At 37.3% G+C, this 19,444-nt stretch overlaps 1 protein-coding gene across 1 annotated transcript; it reads right to left on the bottom strand.

Moving 5' to 3' along the window:
- Positions 1 to 1,477: 1,477 nt before the first annotated feature.
- On the bottom strand, positions 1,478 to 18,197 carry LOC138321625 (uncharacterized). Its single transcript, XM_069265421.1, has 9 exons — positions 16,639 to 18,197; positions 16,291 to 16,427; positions 15,529 to 15,670; positions 15,179 to 15,309; positions 4,945 to 5,089; positions 3,526 to 3,673; positions 3,212 to 3,396; positions 2,667 to 2,805; positions 1,478 to 2,233 (listed from the first exon to the last, which is right to left on the bottom strand). The coding sequence occupies exons 1-9, from the start codon at positions 17,165 to 17,167 to the stop codon at positions 2,059 to 2,061; spliced, it is 1,731 nt and encodes a 576-aa protein (XP_069121522.1). The 5' UTR covers positions 17,168 to 18,197; the 3' UTR covers positions 1,478 to 2,058.
- Between the last annotated feature and the right edge of the window lie 1,247 nt (positions 18,198 to 19,444).

The raw sequence follows: 19,444 nt of genomic DNA, 5'->3' as shown, positions 1-19,444 counted from the left end.
TTGGAAGACAATTCCTTAATTAATAGTTCCTACTATAGATATTTCAGATGTAGTCATATTTAATCGTTTCTTTCACGCTGGGCATTTTGCGACAAATTATGATATCGTTAGTGTATAATCAGTTACCGTTTAACCGATTATTTTTGCGGGCCAATATTTTTGCGGTTGGAACCTAAAACTAGAAAATTAAGTATTAGTGAATCAAATTTCGCGATTTGGCATACAGTGTATACATCAGTTCTTTATATTTTGTCAGTCGAAATTTAAAGACCAAGGCAATGGCCCTCAAAATCGCGAAAATAACCGACTAGAAGGTATTAAGAATGCGCGAATTAATTATATACTAACCTATCAAAATTAATTTTTCACGAAGATTTGATTGCTCTGAAATATGTACGTCAGCATAATTTGTAAGTACCGGGTGGGGTATGCTGCTCGGTATCTTCAACATGCTTCATACCGCAGTATACCACAGGGACCTGGCACGATTTTTTTTAAACTAACAGTATGCATACTATAATATATATATGTATACTAATGGTTAAAAATTTTCGTGCCAGGTCCCTGTGTAGTATACCAACAATGCGAATACACGAGGACGTTCTTAAACGACCTATAGCTGGTTTAGAACTTGAGCAATACCTCGCCATCCCATACTCATACCGATTAAAATGCATCTATTCAATACGCCTACTTAATACAAACAGTATCGTGAGTTATATCCGGTTGAAATAAGATTGAAAACATTTGACAGGCCGTTACCTGTAGTCAAGGGTGATTGGTTATGATATAGATATATACGTATCACCGGTGTTTTAAAACTCCTAGACCTGAGAATGTTAAATACCAATATGAGACATGGCTAGATCACTTGATATACAATAATATCACATACATTACATTGCAATTCACTAGAAAGTGACCAATAATGCAACCATTTCCTTAAAAAATACATTTAAAGTTGCATGTGCTGTAACTCGGCGAAAATGTTCGCATGTTCATTCTTCTTCATTAATCTGTTGATAAGGTAAGGTTTGATGAATAAAGTTGTGAAAAATCATTCAAATGGCTTCAGATGCCTTATAGACGTTAGTTACAACACAGAAATTATGTACTATAAAAGTTGTTGTTATTTATGCCTTATGTATGTTTAGATGGAAACTTTCCTGTAGGAAATCACTTTACAATTACTAGCAACACTGTAAAAATGTGAAATGAAATTGTAGACCACAAAATTGACTTCATTGTCTGACCGTAGGTACTCACTTCGCTTCACTATTGATGAACATATAATGATTTTTGGCAGTACTGCTAATAATCATTTTCTGCTATTTCTACTTGTAAAATTAAAACCAATTCATTGAAAGTACTGTAATTTTCAAAATTTTAGCAAATTTTGGTCATGAATAGCATATTACAAGCTTATCTTGATTCATGAGTATGAAAAATTCGGCACATATAACTTTAAACCAAAACATACAAATCACTGGAAATTTTTATTTAACTTCAACATCTTATTTCACTTTACAAGATGCAATATGTAATTAATGCATACACACATTAATATTCAAACAAAATTGGTAACATCTGATACAAACTCTATCTGCATACTATAACTTATTGATAATGACAAAGGCTGGAGTTCTGTTTCATATTTAGCTTATAAATCATCTTTGTAGATGGAAAAAAACGTTTGGAAGTATGCATGGTTACGGTTCAGAGTTTATGATTAAAATGATAATTGATTTTGAACTGATACCAGGATACCAAATTGAAATACAAAAAAAAGAGTGCAATGAGGAGATATTATATTATAAGTATATTTTATGGCAACCAACTAGTCTTCATTTCTTCTGAAACAATCACTATGATCACATAGTAAATATTTGACGTCATAATGTGCTGTAAAATATACAGCATAAGGTATTTTCGTACATTTACGACAAAGGGGAACTAACTAAGTTGACCTAAAGCATGCATCACAACAATAATTCAAATCGTTTAGTTTCCATGGAGAAATACAGAGCATGTAATTGTGTCAAAGAAACACACGCAGAATCAAGCACATGTAACCGTGGCATGGTTTTCATTGGGACACTCATGGGGACCCCAGCCACGATGTCCACACTGGAAAATGTCCGGTTCGTCTCCATAACAACGGACATTGGTCATCCAGGCTGGTCTTTCCGCGATGCCATAGACTCCTGGTCTATTCCGGAACCCGCCGAAGTTACTGCAACATTAATTTCATTGTAGATGATATACTACATGTGTCATTTCCATAAAATATTATTGACATAATTATGGCTTATACATAACAAACATATGTAGTTTTCATTAAAGGCAAATTTCATCTTGGAGGCGAACACCTTTGTATGATCTGAAGACTGTCTTGGTTAATAAGACTGCTCTTAATACAATTAACATTTACAAGTATAATTTCTTTGTCAATTGGCTGATCTCTATTGACAAGGCTGACAATAAGTTGGCGAAATTAATTAAAAATATTAATTATTATAATAGTAATTAATCATTTTCTCCAGCAATTCATCGTCTTGTCAAGATTCGACTTAAATTTTAACTTTGTGGGGATGATATTATCGACAATCTTCGAAAATGATGTAATAGCCTTGATTTCGTTCATTTGCATGTCACGTGATACTTACAAACCCATCATGCGACACACCACGGTGGCGTCCCTGTCGTCCCATCCGTCATCACAGATGGCGCCCCAGATCCCCATCCGGTTCATCTCCACACGACCTTCACCTGGCAGTCGTCCACCAGACAACCGCAACCCTCCAACTACAGGCCAAACATTCACATTTATCTCATTTATCTCAAATTAGTACATTGCGAAACAAATAAGAACCTTGGGCATTTCTGTTACTGAGAAAAGCTCAATTGAATGGGAAGTTCAAAAGTGGAAAGGTGGACGAAGCACAACCACTGGCGAGGCACATGCCTATAGGTCACCCTGACCTTTCTCAGGTCATATGACCTAAAAATGAATCCGAATTTGAAATATGTATGTATATGGTCAAAAAGGCTATCCAATGTTGATATCAGTCGTATGCTGTCCTGTGGTCGTCACACAATAGGAACTGTAGGAAATAAAGATTAGCACATCACAATTTAGAAATAAATACCTTGCCATTAATAGCATTTTAATCACAGATTTACATTTACTGACTTATCGATAGGTACGTACAGAATGGTAGATCCACATAACAGATGACCCCAGCGTCCTCTTGATGGTAACACGAGTGATCTCCCCATGGATTGGAGATACATTCCTCCAGAGTGTCTTCCTCTCCCGTACAGTTCACATCGTCCAACCAGATGGCTCCACTTCCGGTTCCGAAATAAGCTTTTGATTTGGCGACACCGCCAGCCCTGTGGAAACCATTGGTGAAAGTGACATTGTTAAGTGTCTGATATTATCATGTCGGTAAACATCATTGTTAAATCGCTGTAGAAGGCTGCCAAATCTGAAATTTCAGTCAATGGGGAGAAGTTACTTACGTGAAGCCCGCCATTCGACAAACGACCTTAGCATCCTCATCGTCCCAGCCATCATCACATACGGTCCCCCATCGGTTCCGGTACAGTACCTCTACACGTCCCTCAAACAAACCTGTACCCCCTACCAATCGGACACGCACCATGGATTCTGAAAGAGGTGCATAGCTTATAGCAGCGATACTAGTACTTAACTGACAGTAAAATGTTTCCAGAAATCTATAATTAGATAACGACATAGCACATACGAGTATACTTGGTCTATATGAACGTAAACGTACCCCAAGGTATTCATCGTGATGAAAAATATACTCATGTAATGTTTCTCAATAAAAAAAAATATTTCCCGTAAGCTATATAAAATTGTTAGTGTTGTTGGAAAATGTTTTAAAAAACATTCTAATATGTGTACAATGTGTCTTCATTATGGCCAAAGCACAGGCGTTTGGCTCTAAACATCTTTTTCTCTATATATGTAATACTGTGTCAGTTTCCTCTCTATATATATGTAATACTGTGTCAGTTTTCTCTCTATATCTATGTAATTCTGTGTCAGTTTTCTCTCTATATATATGTAATACTGTGTCAGTTTTATCTCTCTATATATGTAATACTGTGTCAGTTTTCTCTCTATATCTATGTAATTCTGTGTCAGCATTACATATATATATTTAAGCATTAAACTATATCTTCCAGTGCCATCTATGGTCTATATATATGCCAGAGCTTTGCAGACAATCTTCATAATGCGTGCTAGCTCTGGCATCTATATAAATTATAGATGCCATAGGAAGATAGTTTAATGCTTATATTTACATTATCAACTCATTTTGTGGTCTCTGTATTAAAACTGTATAAGCTAGACCAGGAAAACCGAGATGGAACAGCCATTTTGACGGTGCTCAGTTGACGTCACCACGTTAACATTAGTGACGTCATAATAGTCACATTTTGGGTGTCAGTTATACCGTCATATCCTTCACTTTGCCTTGGTTAGTTTATATAGTAGAAGTAACAAGTTAATGTAAATACATATTAAAAGTGACATGTAAATGTAAATATATATAGAGAGAAATGTCGATAGAGCCAAACGCCTATGGCCAAAGCATCTGTTTGATCAAAACCAACATTCCGTTTCTATGATATTGGGTGTAGACAATTACAGCGCCATCATTTCACAGGCATTGATTTTATCTGCAATTTGATTGGCTGAGCGGACAGTGCATTTCAAAGTTGATAGTTCTTACAGAAAGACTGTTCCCGATAGATTTGAAGATACATATTGTTGATCAAAGATTGATTTCCCCAACCAGACTTCAGTATTCGTAAATTCGAATGTTTTCTAACTAAATATTCCTTTATTAACATGTTGGTACATTTTGCATAATGACATAAAAACTGAGTTACGAAAAGATAGATGACCTTTTTTCACCTGGAGTCTGATGACGCCTGGGTTCACTACCATTTCCGTTATGTTGACGTCACAGACATACGTCCCAGCATCCCTCATCGTCACGTCATATATGACCAGTTTGTCGTCATTTATGAAGGACTGAGGTGGAAGTACCTGTGACAGAACCAAATTCATTAACTGTCTGTATAATGTTAGTATTACACAAATTGATTGAAGCGTTCCAGTGCTATTTTGTTGAATTAGCTATTGTCCAGTTGGCATTCGAAGTTTAATGCTTATTTTTACATTTGATAACAATTTTATAATAAAATCTAGAGAAATTTTGAAATTGTAATGAATAATGACGACAATTGTGACGTCACAATGATAATGAAGTAAAATAATCAGATGGCACTTCATGAGTTGAATAATGCCAACTGCGTTTTGTAAGGTTACATAGTGGGGTTACAGTGAAAATGAAAAATTTTAATCATAAATACTAGAATTCTATGGAAGTGGGTGTGTCGCCTACATAGCAGATAACTAAGTGATGTTATCAAGTCTCGTAACTCTAGCAAATATTGGATTATATAATAATAAATAAGCAAAGTTTTCGCACGGAAACCACGAAATTGTCTCTTTTGACGATTTTAAAGCCCCGTAACTCTTGGAAATATTAACGGATTTTGACCAGTATCAAACCAATCCGAGATCTTATTGATATAAAGCAATATACCAAAGGTTGAAATTGGGAATAAATACTAAAGTGGAAATAAATACTAAAGGTATCGAGCGGTAACCATGGATTTATCTGTCTTGACGATTTTAAAGTTCCGTCACTCCCGCAGATATTGACGGATTTTGACCGGTATCAAACCCATCAAAGACCTCATTAATATGAAGCAACACACCTTTAGTTAAAATCAGACAATAAATATGAAAGTTATCGAGCAGAAACCATTGATTTATCTGTTTTGTATGGTGGCTGATTACGGCCATCTCGTGTTGTTGTGTTGTCGCCTTGTCGTGTTGTCGCCTTGTCGAGTTGTCGCGGTCTCAAACTGCGACAACCCGAGATTTAACAGTTAAAATGTCGACTTGTCGCGTTCATATCGGAAGATGTCGACATAAACAGAAGAATATGTCGACTGACACCGACTTGTCAGTTATTGATGTCGACATCTAAACTAAAAGACGTCGACATCTGGTCTTGAAAGTGGAAATCAAAGGCCACCCTTTCATAGGGCACTGTGTATATGCAGCAAGGCACCATACAGCAGAGTTCGACGTTGATTTTGTTAATTCAGAAAAGTTTTTATTTATTTGATTTCAAAATTAAAAAATGTGATCCTGCACATCCCGGCCATGCAGCTGAAGCCTGCGTGTATGTACACATTGTAACTGTTAGTCCGAGCTGAGGAAGTTAGAGTGCAAAAGGACTCTGCTTTGTACAACAAATTTCCATCTTCTTGGCCATAATCATTTATTCATATATATAACCGTGGGTTGAAAATTCGTTTAAAAGCTGTGTTTGTGCTTTGTGGATTAGCATTCGTACCAAGTCCATGTGGTACATACCGTACTATACTATATTACAATGATTTTTTCAAGATTTCATTTTTTTGCGAATCACGAAAAATACCAGTTACGTAATTTAAAAGCCAAAAAGGTCACAGTACAGATACACAATACCCATTTGGAAACCAGCTTTACTTGTTAGCTTGCCCTGTCCATATATACATGTATACATAAATATTTACATCCCTCGATACACTTAAATAAAGGCACAACGAATTTTTGTTACGGTCTTAATGGCCAGATTCAACCTTTGGGCTAAAAATCCTCCCGCGGGACGCGGTTTTAGCTCCAAACTCGGGATATACATTGTATCTGCATCTATTTTTTGTAGTAAAAACGTAGTAAAAAAAAGTCACGTGCTTATACCTCATTCATGCCATTGGCCGGAATATACAATTGTATTATGGGTAACTAGTGATCACGTGATTTTGTGTTTACTTCCAAATATGGTGATAGTTTGCTTGCCATTTCTTCGGAGAAATTGATTTATTTGAAAATATTTAGACTCCAAAATGTTATTAATATTGCATGCATATCATTTTGACTTGCACATATGTATTATTTTACTATAAATAATGAACTGAAATGAGTTATAAAACTGTCATTTCCACGTTTTGTAAATAAATGATATAATGCGAATTGACCAATTCAATAGGTCTAACCGTCTAATCTAGGATCAGCGAAGATCGGCTACTCCCGGCTAAATTCGTAGAATTCTAAATTTATATTTATATGTATTATTACCTGCTTTAGGGTTCAGAACATATACATATAACACAGAGAAAATAAGATCTTCTTCAAAAGGCCTAATTATGTATAAATACCAGATCAGAGAAATCACTCTATTTGGAAGTAAACACACACTCATGTGATCACTATTTACCTACTAATACAATTCCATATTTATTTCGGCCTATGGCATGAATGAGGTATAATCACGTGACTTGTTTTACTACGTTTTACTACAAAGAACGCGTGTTTTGTACCATTATGGGGGAAATCCTCCGCGGATCGTGGTTTCATTTCCACCATTTGAAACAGAAGGCTTAGAGTAGACTTTGATTGTGAAACATTGATAAATTGAAGATTACATGTTGTGCCATGGCAGATGTCAAAGTTCATGTATATATACTCGACAATTACTTCATCTAATAAATTTGTGTTAATGTACCAGGCTAAATTTTGGTTGAATAATGCATGGGAAGTGAATTAATCCAGAGATTTAAATAGTAAATCTCTGATTAATCTTAACTTTTCCACTTTGTGGAAAATCCTTCAAAACGGATTTATCTCCCTTGATTAAAACTTGAATTTTTTTCATTTTTTTTTTTAAATTCAATAATGAATGCAGATCAAATATATTAATCAAATATGTGTATTAATTTAATTTGAAACATGTTTGTTTTGCTGAAAATTTGCAAAAAAAATAATATCAATACAAAATATTCATGATTGTAATTTGATTGTTGTTGTTTTTGTACTTGCTGTAAAATGAGAAAAACCGTGTTGTGGAGAAGAAGTTTGTTAAAATTTGAATTGTTTACAAATGGATGAGAGTTGAGAATGAGCAGAAGGCAATAAGGATATATATGTCTAACAGTCACCTAAATTCCGATATGCACAGTTATAAATAATGTTTTGCTTTTAAACAAACAAATAAATATGTCTCAGCCCTGTGACTTGGCACATAGGTCAAGATCATTGATTTGAACAAACTTTGTATTCCTTCATCCCAGCATGCTATGGCCCAATAACATGTCCATGTATGAGGTTCTTGGTTATTAAGAAGATTGTAAATTGTTTACAACAGACACTGGATGTTGCCGGCCAAAAGACAATTGCAATAGGTCACACAGAGGGAGATTAATTCAACACACAACCATTATATACTTTATATACTTTTTCTCATAAATCATTACATATAATCATTGTTCACATCCATATCAATGGCGACGCTAACAGGAAATTAATGAATATGCAAAATGGCGTGCGAGCGTCGAAGGGTCGAGATTTTGGTGTTTGGAGGTCCGGGGGTCTCTCCTGGAAAAAAAATTATTACGATTTAGAATGGCTGAGATAATTTTTACGATGTATTTTGATGATTTTGCGAACGCCGAATGCGCGAGATTTTGGTGTTTTGGGGGTCTGGGGATCTCCCCCGGAAAAAATTACGATTTTGATGATTTTGCGAGCGCCGAATGCGCGAGACTTTGGTGTTCTGGGGGTCCGGGGGTCTCCCCCGCGAAAAATATTACGATTTGGAATGGCCAAGATGAGTTTTACGGTGTATTTTGAGGATTTTAATGCGTTCTTAACGTGGTAATTTTTCGATTTACATTTACCTGCATTTAGAAATTATAATTGTGAATGTCGTCATATCATTATGCAACCCTGCTCGATCTGAACATACGACTTCACACCATCAGCACATTGTTGTTTAACTAATAAAATAATGAATTGATTTAATTGTCTTGCTTAGACATATAAGGATGTAACCATTATGCATTATGAGCGTAATCCCATGTTAAGTTGCAGAGAAAAAGTCATTTATATGGAAATTGACCACTTTTGGGACCCCGCCCCTCAGGCCCCCGGGGGGTTAGCCCTATCATTTGCACAATTTTGAATCCCCACACTATAAGGATACTACCATTGTATTATGGGTGCTATACCGTGCTTAGTTTCAGAGAAGAAGTCGTTTATATGGAAAGAGCCAAATTGGCCACTTTCGACCCCGCCCCTCAGGCCCCCTGGGGGTCAGCCCCATCATTTGCACAATTTTGAATCCCCACCCTATAAAGATGCTACCATTGCATTATGGGTGCTATACCATGCTTAGTTTCAGAGAAGAAGTCGTTTATATGGAAATAGCCAAATTGGCCCCTTTTGACCCCGCCCCTCAGGCCCCCTGGGGGTCAGCCCCATCATTTGTACAATTTTGAATCCCCATCCTATAAGGATGCTACCATTGCATTATGGGTGCTATCCCATGCTTGGTTTCAGAGAAGAAGTCGTTTATATGGAAATAGCCAAATTGAACCCTTTTGACCCCGCCCCTCAGGCCCCCCGGGGGTCAGCCACATCATTTGTACAATTTTGAATCCCCAACCTATAAAGATACTACCATTGCATTATGAGTGCTATCTCATGCTTAGTTTCAGAGAAGAAGTCGTTTATATGGAAATAGCCAAATTGACCCCATTTGACCCCGCCCCTCAGGCCCCCGGGGGGTCAGCCCCATCATTTGTACAATTTTGAATCCCCACCCTATAAGGATGCTACCATTGCATTATGGGTGCTATCCAATGCTTGGTTTCAGAGAAGAAGTCGTTTATATGGAAATAGCCAAATTGACCCCATTTGACCCCGCCCCTCAGGCCCCCGGGGGGTCAGCCACATCATTTGTACAATTTTTAATCCCTACCCTATAACGATACTACCATTGCATTATGAGTGCTATCTCATGCTTAGTTTCAGAGAAGAAGTCGTTTATATGGAAATAGCCAAATTGACCCCATTTGACCCCGCCCCTCAGGCCCCCGGGGGGTCAGCCCCATCATTTGTACAATTTTGAATCCCCACCCTATAAGGATGCTACCATTGCATTATGGGTGCTATCCCATGCTTAGTTTCAGAGAAGAAGTCGTTTATATGGAAATAGCCAAATTGACCCCATTTGACCCCGCCCCTCAGGCCCCCGGGGGGTCAGCCCCATCATTTGTACAATTTTGAATCCCCACCCTATAAGGATGCTACCATTGCATTATGGGTGCTATCCCATGCTTGGTTTCAGAGAAGAAGTCGTTTATATGGAAATAGCCAAATTGACCCCTTTTGGCCCCGCCTCTCAGGCCCCTGGGGGGTCAGCCCCATCATTTGTACAATTTTCAGTTAGTAGCCCATAAGGATGCTACCAGTCAAATTTTGTTGAAATCCGACCAGCGGTTATGGAGAAGAAGTCGATTGTTGACGGACGGACGGACGGACGGACGACGGACGACGGACGACGGACGACGGACGACGGACGCCGGACGCCACGGTATGGCATAAGCTCACCTTGGTCCTTCGGACCAGGTGAGCTAAAAATATTTTAAGAAACATTTTTGAAATAGTAGAACCCCGTTGATGGACATTTTTTAGTCTAGTTCATGTGTATTTAATTTTTTATTATTAAAGGTTTGAACATTACGTGCTTGAACTTTTAGGAAATGCGCCGCAAAGCGGCAAAATTTTCTAAAATGAAGTACGAAAAATGTGCAGGAGGACCCTTTTCTTCCTACGCCCCTGCAGTTGCACATTTAAAAAGTTTAATGAACTTGGTACCCATTACTGACTGATGTAAATCATGCCAATAAAAGATGGATCTTTTCTCTATTTCTGTTGTTCTTTACCTTTTTCTTTCATCTTGGAAAATGTTTTATAACATGGGAAAAACTAAAAATGAAGTCTATATAGCAGGAATAACAAAACACATAGCCACCTGTCAGCCATGCATGTTTTTTTTTCTGATTGGTCACCCGAGTTCGGATAAAGAATGAAACAAATACATACACTGTATATAAGCACCATATATTTGGCCTATCAGGCCCATGAAATCAGCCAGTGATGATACCCATTTAACCTTTTAATATATGAAGAGTATTTGATTCATTTGTATCTGTTTCTATGAAAATTGAGCAAATAATGCTCATAAATGTGTTTCCCTATATAAACTATGGTACAGACCCTATCCCCTGGAGAAATTCCGAGACCCCAGGGCCATGAAATTCACAATTATTGGTAGAGGGCCTTGAGACCTTTCAATCTATGAAGAGTTATTCTGACCACAGGTGCTCGTTTCTAATATAAGTATAAGTATATAATACTGGGTCAAGGTCTATAACTCGGCCGGCCATATAACACTACCCAATTTCAGAAAAAGTATGATTATTATCCAACCGTATAGAACATGATAATAGGAATACTCTCAATCGACAAGCCAGATAATTTATCTTTAATTTGGTATATGATACAATATAAATCACGCCGTATAAATGTCACTAGGTATACAGAAACATCGGAAAACAGCCAGATTTCAACTGGTCGGACACTGTGGTGTCCTCCGATAAACACGCCAGGGCTCTAATGGGTAGCTCAAAAACCACTGCATGTCAACATTTCAGCTTCATAGGAATTAAAGTTTGGTGAAAAACAAACTTACCGGTATGTTAGTGTTTATCTATATACCATCCATTTGCTCAATACAGCCTTTTGAAATTTCCAATTGAAAAATTGTGTCTCTAGCCGTCATGTTGATATGTGTGTAGTACATTTGTTTTCTCGGCGTTGATTGGTCAATTAATTTTCGAGAGCCAATCAACGCCGACAAAACAAATCTACTGCACACATACTTACATGGCGGCTAGAGACATAAATTTTTCAATCGGAAATTTCAAAGGGCTACGTTAGGCAAATGGATGGTATTTATCCATGGAATCTATATGAAGAGTTATTCTGACAAACAAAATGATACATTTTCGTACGGAACCTACCGAAGCATAATGAGTTTAGGTCCCGATAGGTCCCAAATTTACCAGGCGGGAAGCTGCCATGTAAGCACATAAGCCCGTGTTTTCTTAGTATATGTGTACATACATGTATGTATTTATAATTAGAATTCCCAAAAAGCTAAGTGGGGCTATGCGGAAGCTTATACTATTTGTTTGGAAATAATATGGAAAATAAACTATGATATGATAGTATTGCTAACAACTTCAAATGGTGGAAATGAAACCACGATCCGCGGAGGATTTCCCCCATAATGGTACAAAACACGCGTTCTTTGTAGTAAAACGTAGTAAAACAAGTCACGTGATTATACCTCATTCATGCCATTGGCTGAAATAAATATGGAATTGTATTAGTGGGTAACTAGTGATCACATGAGTGTGTGTTTACTTCCAAATAGAGTGATTTCTCTGACCTGGTATTTATACATAATTAGGCCTTTTGAAGAAGATCTTATTTTCTCTGTGTTATATGTATATGTTCTGAACCCTAAAGCAGGTAATAATATATATAAATATAAATTTAGAATTCTACGAATTTAGCCGGGAGTAGCCGATCTTCGCTGATTTTAGATTAGACGGTTAGACCTATTGAATTGGTCAATTCGTATTGTATCATTTATTTACAAAACGGGGAAAATGGCAGTTTTACAACTCATTTCAGTTCATTATTTATAGTAAAACAGTGCATATGTGCAAGTCAAAATGATATGCATGACAATATTAATAGCATTTTGGAGTCTAAATATTTTCAAATAAATCAATTTCCCGAAGAAATGGCAAGCAAACTATCACCATATTTGGAAGTAAACACAAAATCACGTGATCACTAGTTACCCATAATACAATTGTATATTCCGGCCGATGGCATGAATGTGGTACAAGCACGTGACTTTTTTTTTTTACTACGTTTGACTACAAAGAATGCATGTTTTTACTACGAAAAATAGATGCAGATGTATCGCGAGTTGGGAGTTTAAAGCCGCGTCCCTGGAGGATTTTTAGCCCAAAGGTTGTATCTGACCATTGAGACCGTAACAAAAATTCGTTGTGCCTTTATATAAGTGTATCGACGGATGTAAATATTTATGTATAAATATATATAATATGGACAGGCCAAGCTAACAAGTAAAGCTGGTTTCCCAATGTGTATTGTGTACCTGTACTGTGACCTTTATGGCTTTTAAATTACGTAACTGGTATTTTTCGGGATTCACAAGAAAATACAACATAATTTTTTTTTTTTTCATTCATTCTTTTAATATAGTATAGTACGGTATGTACTACATGGACTTGGTACGAATGGCAATCAACAAAACACACACACAGCTTTGAAACGAATTTTCAACACACGGTTATATATATTAATAATTCGTTGTACACTTCCTTAGCTCGGGCTAACAGCTACGTACACGCAGGCTACAGTTTCATGGCCGGGATGTGCAGGATCACAATTTTTGGTGTTTTTTTTTTTAAATCAAATAAATAAAAACTTTAATTAACAATCAACGTCGATCTCTGCTGTATGGCTTTTGCTGCATATACACAGTGCTTTATGAAAGGTTGGCCTTTGATTTCCACTTTCAAGACCAGATGTCGACATCTTTTAGTTTAGATGTCGACATCAATAACTGACAAGTCGGTGTCACACCCGAGTATAAACACATTAATCGCCGAGTTACCGACTGTCTACATAAATATCTTGGAATCATTATGTGGGCATGTACATGTGGTAAGTCGACATATTCTTCTGTTTTATGTCGACATCTATCGATATGATATCGACTTAATGCCTTAACGATGTCGACATTATTAAGTCGTAAGTCGACAAATCGATGGCAGTCATATGCCACCTTAAAATTGCAATATTTTCTAATTTTCGGATTAACGGGCCTTCGAACTATTAGGCCTTAGCGGTTCAAGTGACCTTAAAATTAACAGATGACGATCACTGCGTACTAATCAGACGGCGTGACCAGACCATTATTACACGATTATAATATAATAAACAAATTATTGAAATTCATAGTTCAGAAAAAAATACTTTGACAACTCTCGGTAAAGAAATTGCTATCAAATATCTTCATATAGCTACAAACACATGCACACAATTATTTTCATTAGCAATCCAATATGGCGAGTGTTATCCATTGTTTGCGCATGTGTAACAGGAAGGCGACAAGTCGACAACTCGACAACACGACAAGTCGACAACTCGACAACACGACAAGTCGACATTTTACCGCGACAACACGAGATTCTGTACGCGCTAATTAGCGTGTTTGAAATGTCGACTTGTCGTGTTGTCGACTTGTCGTGTTGTCGTGTTGTCGACTTGTCGCGGCTCGAAAACGCGACTAGTCGACATTTTAACCGTTAAATCTCGGGTTGTCGCAGTTTGAGACGGCGACAACTCGACAAGGTGACAACACGACATGCGACAACACAACAACACGAGATGGCCGTAATCAGCCACCATAGTTTTGACGATTTCAAAGTCCTTTAACTCTTGCAAATATTGACGGATTTTGACCAATATCGAACTCATCCGAGATCTTATTGATATAAAGCAACATACCAAGTTTGGTTGAAATCGGACGATAAATACTTAAGTTATCGCACGGAAACATTTTTCCGGACGCCGACACCGACACAGACGCTGACACAGTGATACCTATGTGTTGCACTTGCGTTGCAGGCGACACAATAAAACCAACTGGACAACGGTAGATTAATAAAGCCCTCTAGCGCTTCAAGTTGAATTTGCCGCCATTCATACTCCCATATTGCCCACTGAATATAATTTAATGTTTAAATTTACATTTGATAAAAATTTTATTATAAAATCTCGAGAGATCAAAAATCATTATCGTCAAGGACGGAAGAAACATTACAACAGCTATAGTCCGTGATCGCTGATAATGACGTCAAAATAAGCGAATGACAGTTCATGCACTGAACAACGCCAACTGCACTTGGTAAGATTATAAGTTTGGTTATAGTGATAATGTGTGAACATGACGTCTTGAAAGCATTATACTGTATAGTATATGACATACATAAGAATTCTAGTATACCATACAGTATGTAAGAGATGCAAGTGTAAGGTCGTTTAGACCTCTTGTGACGTCATACTTACGCCGTTTGACCGTGTCCAGTATACCGGAGCAGTGAGCATGACGTCCCCTGTGATCTCACACTCTAGAACGGCCTTACTACCGCGGTAGACTGCGATGTCCTGTCGCTGGACCTTCATCGTTAGGGTGGGCACTAGATAAAATGGTTAAAATTATGGTAAAAGTTTGGTCAAAACATTTTCGGTAAGAGCTTACAATGGAATATGAGCCAAAATTACCTTCCATAATTTGTACCAAAATTCATTAAATAAATACAAAATATTGACTAGGAAAACAATAGCTTCTAATATATTTTACAATCTTTACACCGACTTAATTAATAAGCAAGGTTAATCAATTTGCTAGGTCCTACCTTTCACGATAAGTTCAACAGAGGTCGGCGTGACGTCATCGCTACGTTCGCTATGACGACATAAGTAAATTCCACTGTCATTGTAGTCAACGTCACGTATTATCAAATTTCCATTCTCTGTTACATTCTCAAGTGGCAGCACCTGTCATACATTTTAATAATGTATACGCTCATTTTAAAATATTTATTTATCATATCTATCAATTTCATGTTCACAAAATTCTAATGTAAGTTATGCTGCAGCACATTTAACCGGAAATAAAATTCAAAAGGCGATTTACTGTGACAGTATTTATTGATATACTTCTTCCAGATTAAAGAAATTTCTAGTTAATCAACACTTCATTTATACACAATTTAAAAGAGTAAAACGTAGTAAAAAGTTGCCAACTCTCACGATTTTGGCGGGAGTCTCACGATTTTCAGTTATGTCTCCCACGACGCGAGACAAAACCTAACGATATAAGAAAATCTGGTCTTATTATTTAAACATAAATGGCCCTTTTGGTTCTTGTCTAGTTATTGGCGATATAAGTAAAAACAATTTGATCAAATATCCTTCAAGACTAAGTATTCCAGACGCAGAAAAAGTTTCCGCTCTACTGTAGAATACTATTTAGGAGTGACTAATTAATATACGATTAATTATACATCAGAAAGTTATTCCTATGCATGGTTTATTTTATACAAGCCAAGTTGTCATGCAAATAAAATTAATGTACTTAATCAATTTGAGTAATAAAATGACATTTAAACACCTACCCCGTCCGCCTTTGACCAGGAGATAGAAATATTGGGTTGGTCAACTCCGTCCACACTCCAAACACACCTCAGCACGGCCGTCTGTCCACGGACAGTGGTCACTACAGGACTGATCGCTCGCATGGCCAAAACTGGCTCTGTAACCAGAGTTAGATCATGTACCATAGGCACAACGTAATTGTATTTCTTGTACCAAGAGAGATTTTGACATTGAAATTGAATGTTTACGTCTGTTTGAGTCATGATCAGAGCATGCAATTTCAATATTCAATAAAATAAAAAATATTTAACTTTTATAAAATAATTACAAATACCAAAGTTAATTTGTGTTGGTATATATTTATATACCTTTTGTTGGCACCGTTATCCCAGCATTCCTCATGCCTTCCTCCAAAGCACCAACACGTGACGTCATAACATCCATGACGTCCGACATATTGGACATCGAACCAATGACGCCATCAAACTTGTCACCAAAGTTAGTTTTAGTGTTATTGAGCGAGATTTCAAATCCTTTCTTCATGTAAATAGTCTGGTAATGGAGTTGCCGGATGTCTAAACTGAGTCTGCGCATGTGATTTATTATCTGTCGGAGTTGTTTCCGGTTGGATTTTACCTTAAGGTGTCCGTCCTTGTGCAAAAGTTCATGACTTTTATTCAGAACATTGGTGATCTCATCATGCATGAGTTTCTTGTTTCGGAAAACCTGAAGCTTCAGTGCATGCAACTCCGACACCACGTCCTGAAGTGTCATATTGGTATCCATGGAGACATGGTCCGTTTCCATTGATATATCATCAATATACGTTGTATTCGTTGCTAAGCAATTTGTGCCAAAAAATATGACAAACACACCTGAAATGGCACAAACATCCATGATGATGGCTCCAAAGTAACAACCAGCTATCTTGAACACTTGACTATCCTTTCATACATGCTTCTGTCGCGACGCCTTCGCTTTCTGTATTAACGTTCATGAAATATTCCGTGCAGAATATAATTGAATTGTTTTAAGGTATCCAATTGGCTTCAATCCCGTTTTCTATTTTAATTGTGTTAAATTTCACGTCTATTTTGTCTGGAGACATCAATTTTTCAAGTACTCCTGGCCAGACACGGTGTATTCCAATTTTAAGTGATAGTCTGTTACTTGATTTTGACTTTTTCTCTGGATGCCATTTTTAACCGGAGTATTGTTCGTCCATGAACTGCGTTATCTTTTCGGAAAACATTCGCCGGAAACTCCAGAGTGAATGTCCAGTATGACGGAAAATGACCAAGTCAGTCTCGGTATTACTCACACTTCACCCATCCCCCTTTTCCTGATGACCTCTGCGCAACCACCTTGATATGGAAGTCCATACACGCCGTAAATGTATCTCACTATATTAGCAGTCTATCTTAGGTATTTGTATGGATGGCAAAATACACGTATAACGTTAAGTATCAGAAGAAATGTTTGATGTCGTAATCATGTGATGTTGGAGCGATTCGAAAATTAGATTTCGAAATCACATTTTAAGAATGTTTGATAAAGAAAACATGATTTCTCTGTCCAGCGAAAAATGGGAAAACGCAAATGAATTGATAAAGTCTAATAATTATTCATTCATTACGTCGGATAATATTGAATAATTATTGTAATATTGAATGTATCGAGTTTGATGCTAAACGGTGTCACCGTGCATACACGTGCTTATGACGGGCGTAATATTGCGGTTTTGAGATACAAGTAGTAATGTGACGACGTTTAGATACGATTACTCCCACATTCAGCGACTGTTGCTTTCGTGAAACCGACGTTATAAACACCATAAGGCCATCTCTATCAGTCAGTCATCGTTTCTGACACTGTCATATATGGGTATACACACTGAACAGAGTTTATTAGCCTAAATGTTATGCTAATCTACCAGAGTACTGACGGAGAAAGGTTGCATTAATTAATCGGACTCCAACCAATTTTTGCCATCTCGAAACCAATGTATTCCGGATGGTGGAGTGATTTTTATACATGTCTACCACTCACTTTGCATGAAGTACAGGCGCGGATCCAAGGGGGGGCGGACCCGGCGTACGCCCCCCCCCCCCCCTAAAATAGGAGAGAGTAAAAGAAAAGAAAAAAGGAAAAAGAAGGGAAAAAGGTAGAGGGGAAGGAAGGAAAATAAGGAAGAAAGAAAAAAATAGAAGGAGAAAGGGAAACAATTAACGATACATAGGGACCAATTTCGTACCCGGCCTAAAGGCCATAGTAGGCGGGTACGTATTATTCGTTCTAGGCGGCCCCTAGACCCCCATCCTTTTCTTTGCTTCGTGCCTCTATGCATAGATATTCAGAATTTTAGGCAGTGCAATTCTGAAACTTTATATTCAAAATATGACATTAGTCGTCAAAAATAATAAACGAACATTTTTACATGGCTTCAATTATTTTTTGGAAAAAGTGTACATTTATTCGAGGGCTTCTGGGGGCCTAGGCGGCCCCACCCAGACCCCCGCCCTTCTTAGCTTTATGTCCATATAAATATTAAGATTTTGATATTGCAATTCTGTAAGTAAAAAAAAAAAACTAAATCAAAACTTCAAATAAAAAATATGACACTTGACACGAAAACCATAAATAAACATCCTTAATGTGTTCATGAAATCCTCAGAATGCAGGATTTTGCACCATTTATTCAAGAGCTTCTGGGGGCTAGGCGGCCCCCAGACCCCTCGCCTGATTTGCTTTGTCCCACGCCCCCTCTAACTCAAAACCTAAATCCGCCCCTGAAGTATGTGATGAATTGTTTGATAACGTTGTTTTGACTATCATAAAACCGGATTGTAATCATATCAAAAGTCGGTAAATAAATTGTAGAATACGAATTTTGCCGATTTTTCATTTTTTTTTATTATTATTTGGTCTATAAAATTGATATAAACTGTAACTAATTCTCAGACCTCTGTGATTGTAAATGTTCCGTCTATCTTTGTGATGTGGACTCGATTGGCTTCCATACTTAGATAAGAGCTGCATGCTGTTTCTAAATTCTACCCTCTGATAAAATTTCTCATCAATGTGATAGGCCGGAGTTTGATTGAAATATCGTATCAATTATGTCATGAGTTGGGAAGTTCCGGGTCCATTTAACAACCATTACCCCAGCTGGTC

The sequence above is a fragment of the Argopecten irradians genome, chromosome 4, assembly GCF_041381155.1.
Source record: "Argopecten irradians isolate NY chromosome 4, Ai_NY, whole genome shotgun sequence".
NCBI classification, from domain to species: Eukaryota; Metazoa; Mollusca; class Bivalvia; order Pectinida; family Pectinidae; genus Argopecten; species Argopecten irradians.
The sequence above is the reverse complement of the archived record's forward strand: the minus strand, read 5'-3'. Positions and strand labels throughout refer to the sequence as shown.

What these genes read in the sequence shown, in the direction of transcription:
- LOC138321625 (XM_069265421.1), bottom strand. Translation starts at nt 17,167, where the DNA reads ATGGATGTTTGTGCCATTTCAGGTGTGTTTGTCATATTTTTTGGCACA. An exon ending in CCTGGTCAAAGGCGGACGGG is followed by an intron (nt 15,671 to 16,290) that starts GTAGGTGTTTAA and finishes AATGTATGACAG; the next exon opens with GTGCTGCCACTTGAGAATGT. An exon ending in CAGACTCCAGGTGAAAAAAG is followed by an intron (nt 3,674 to 4,944) that starts GTCATCTATCTT and finishes CACCTCTTTCAG; the next exon opens with AATCCATGGTGCGTGTCCGA.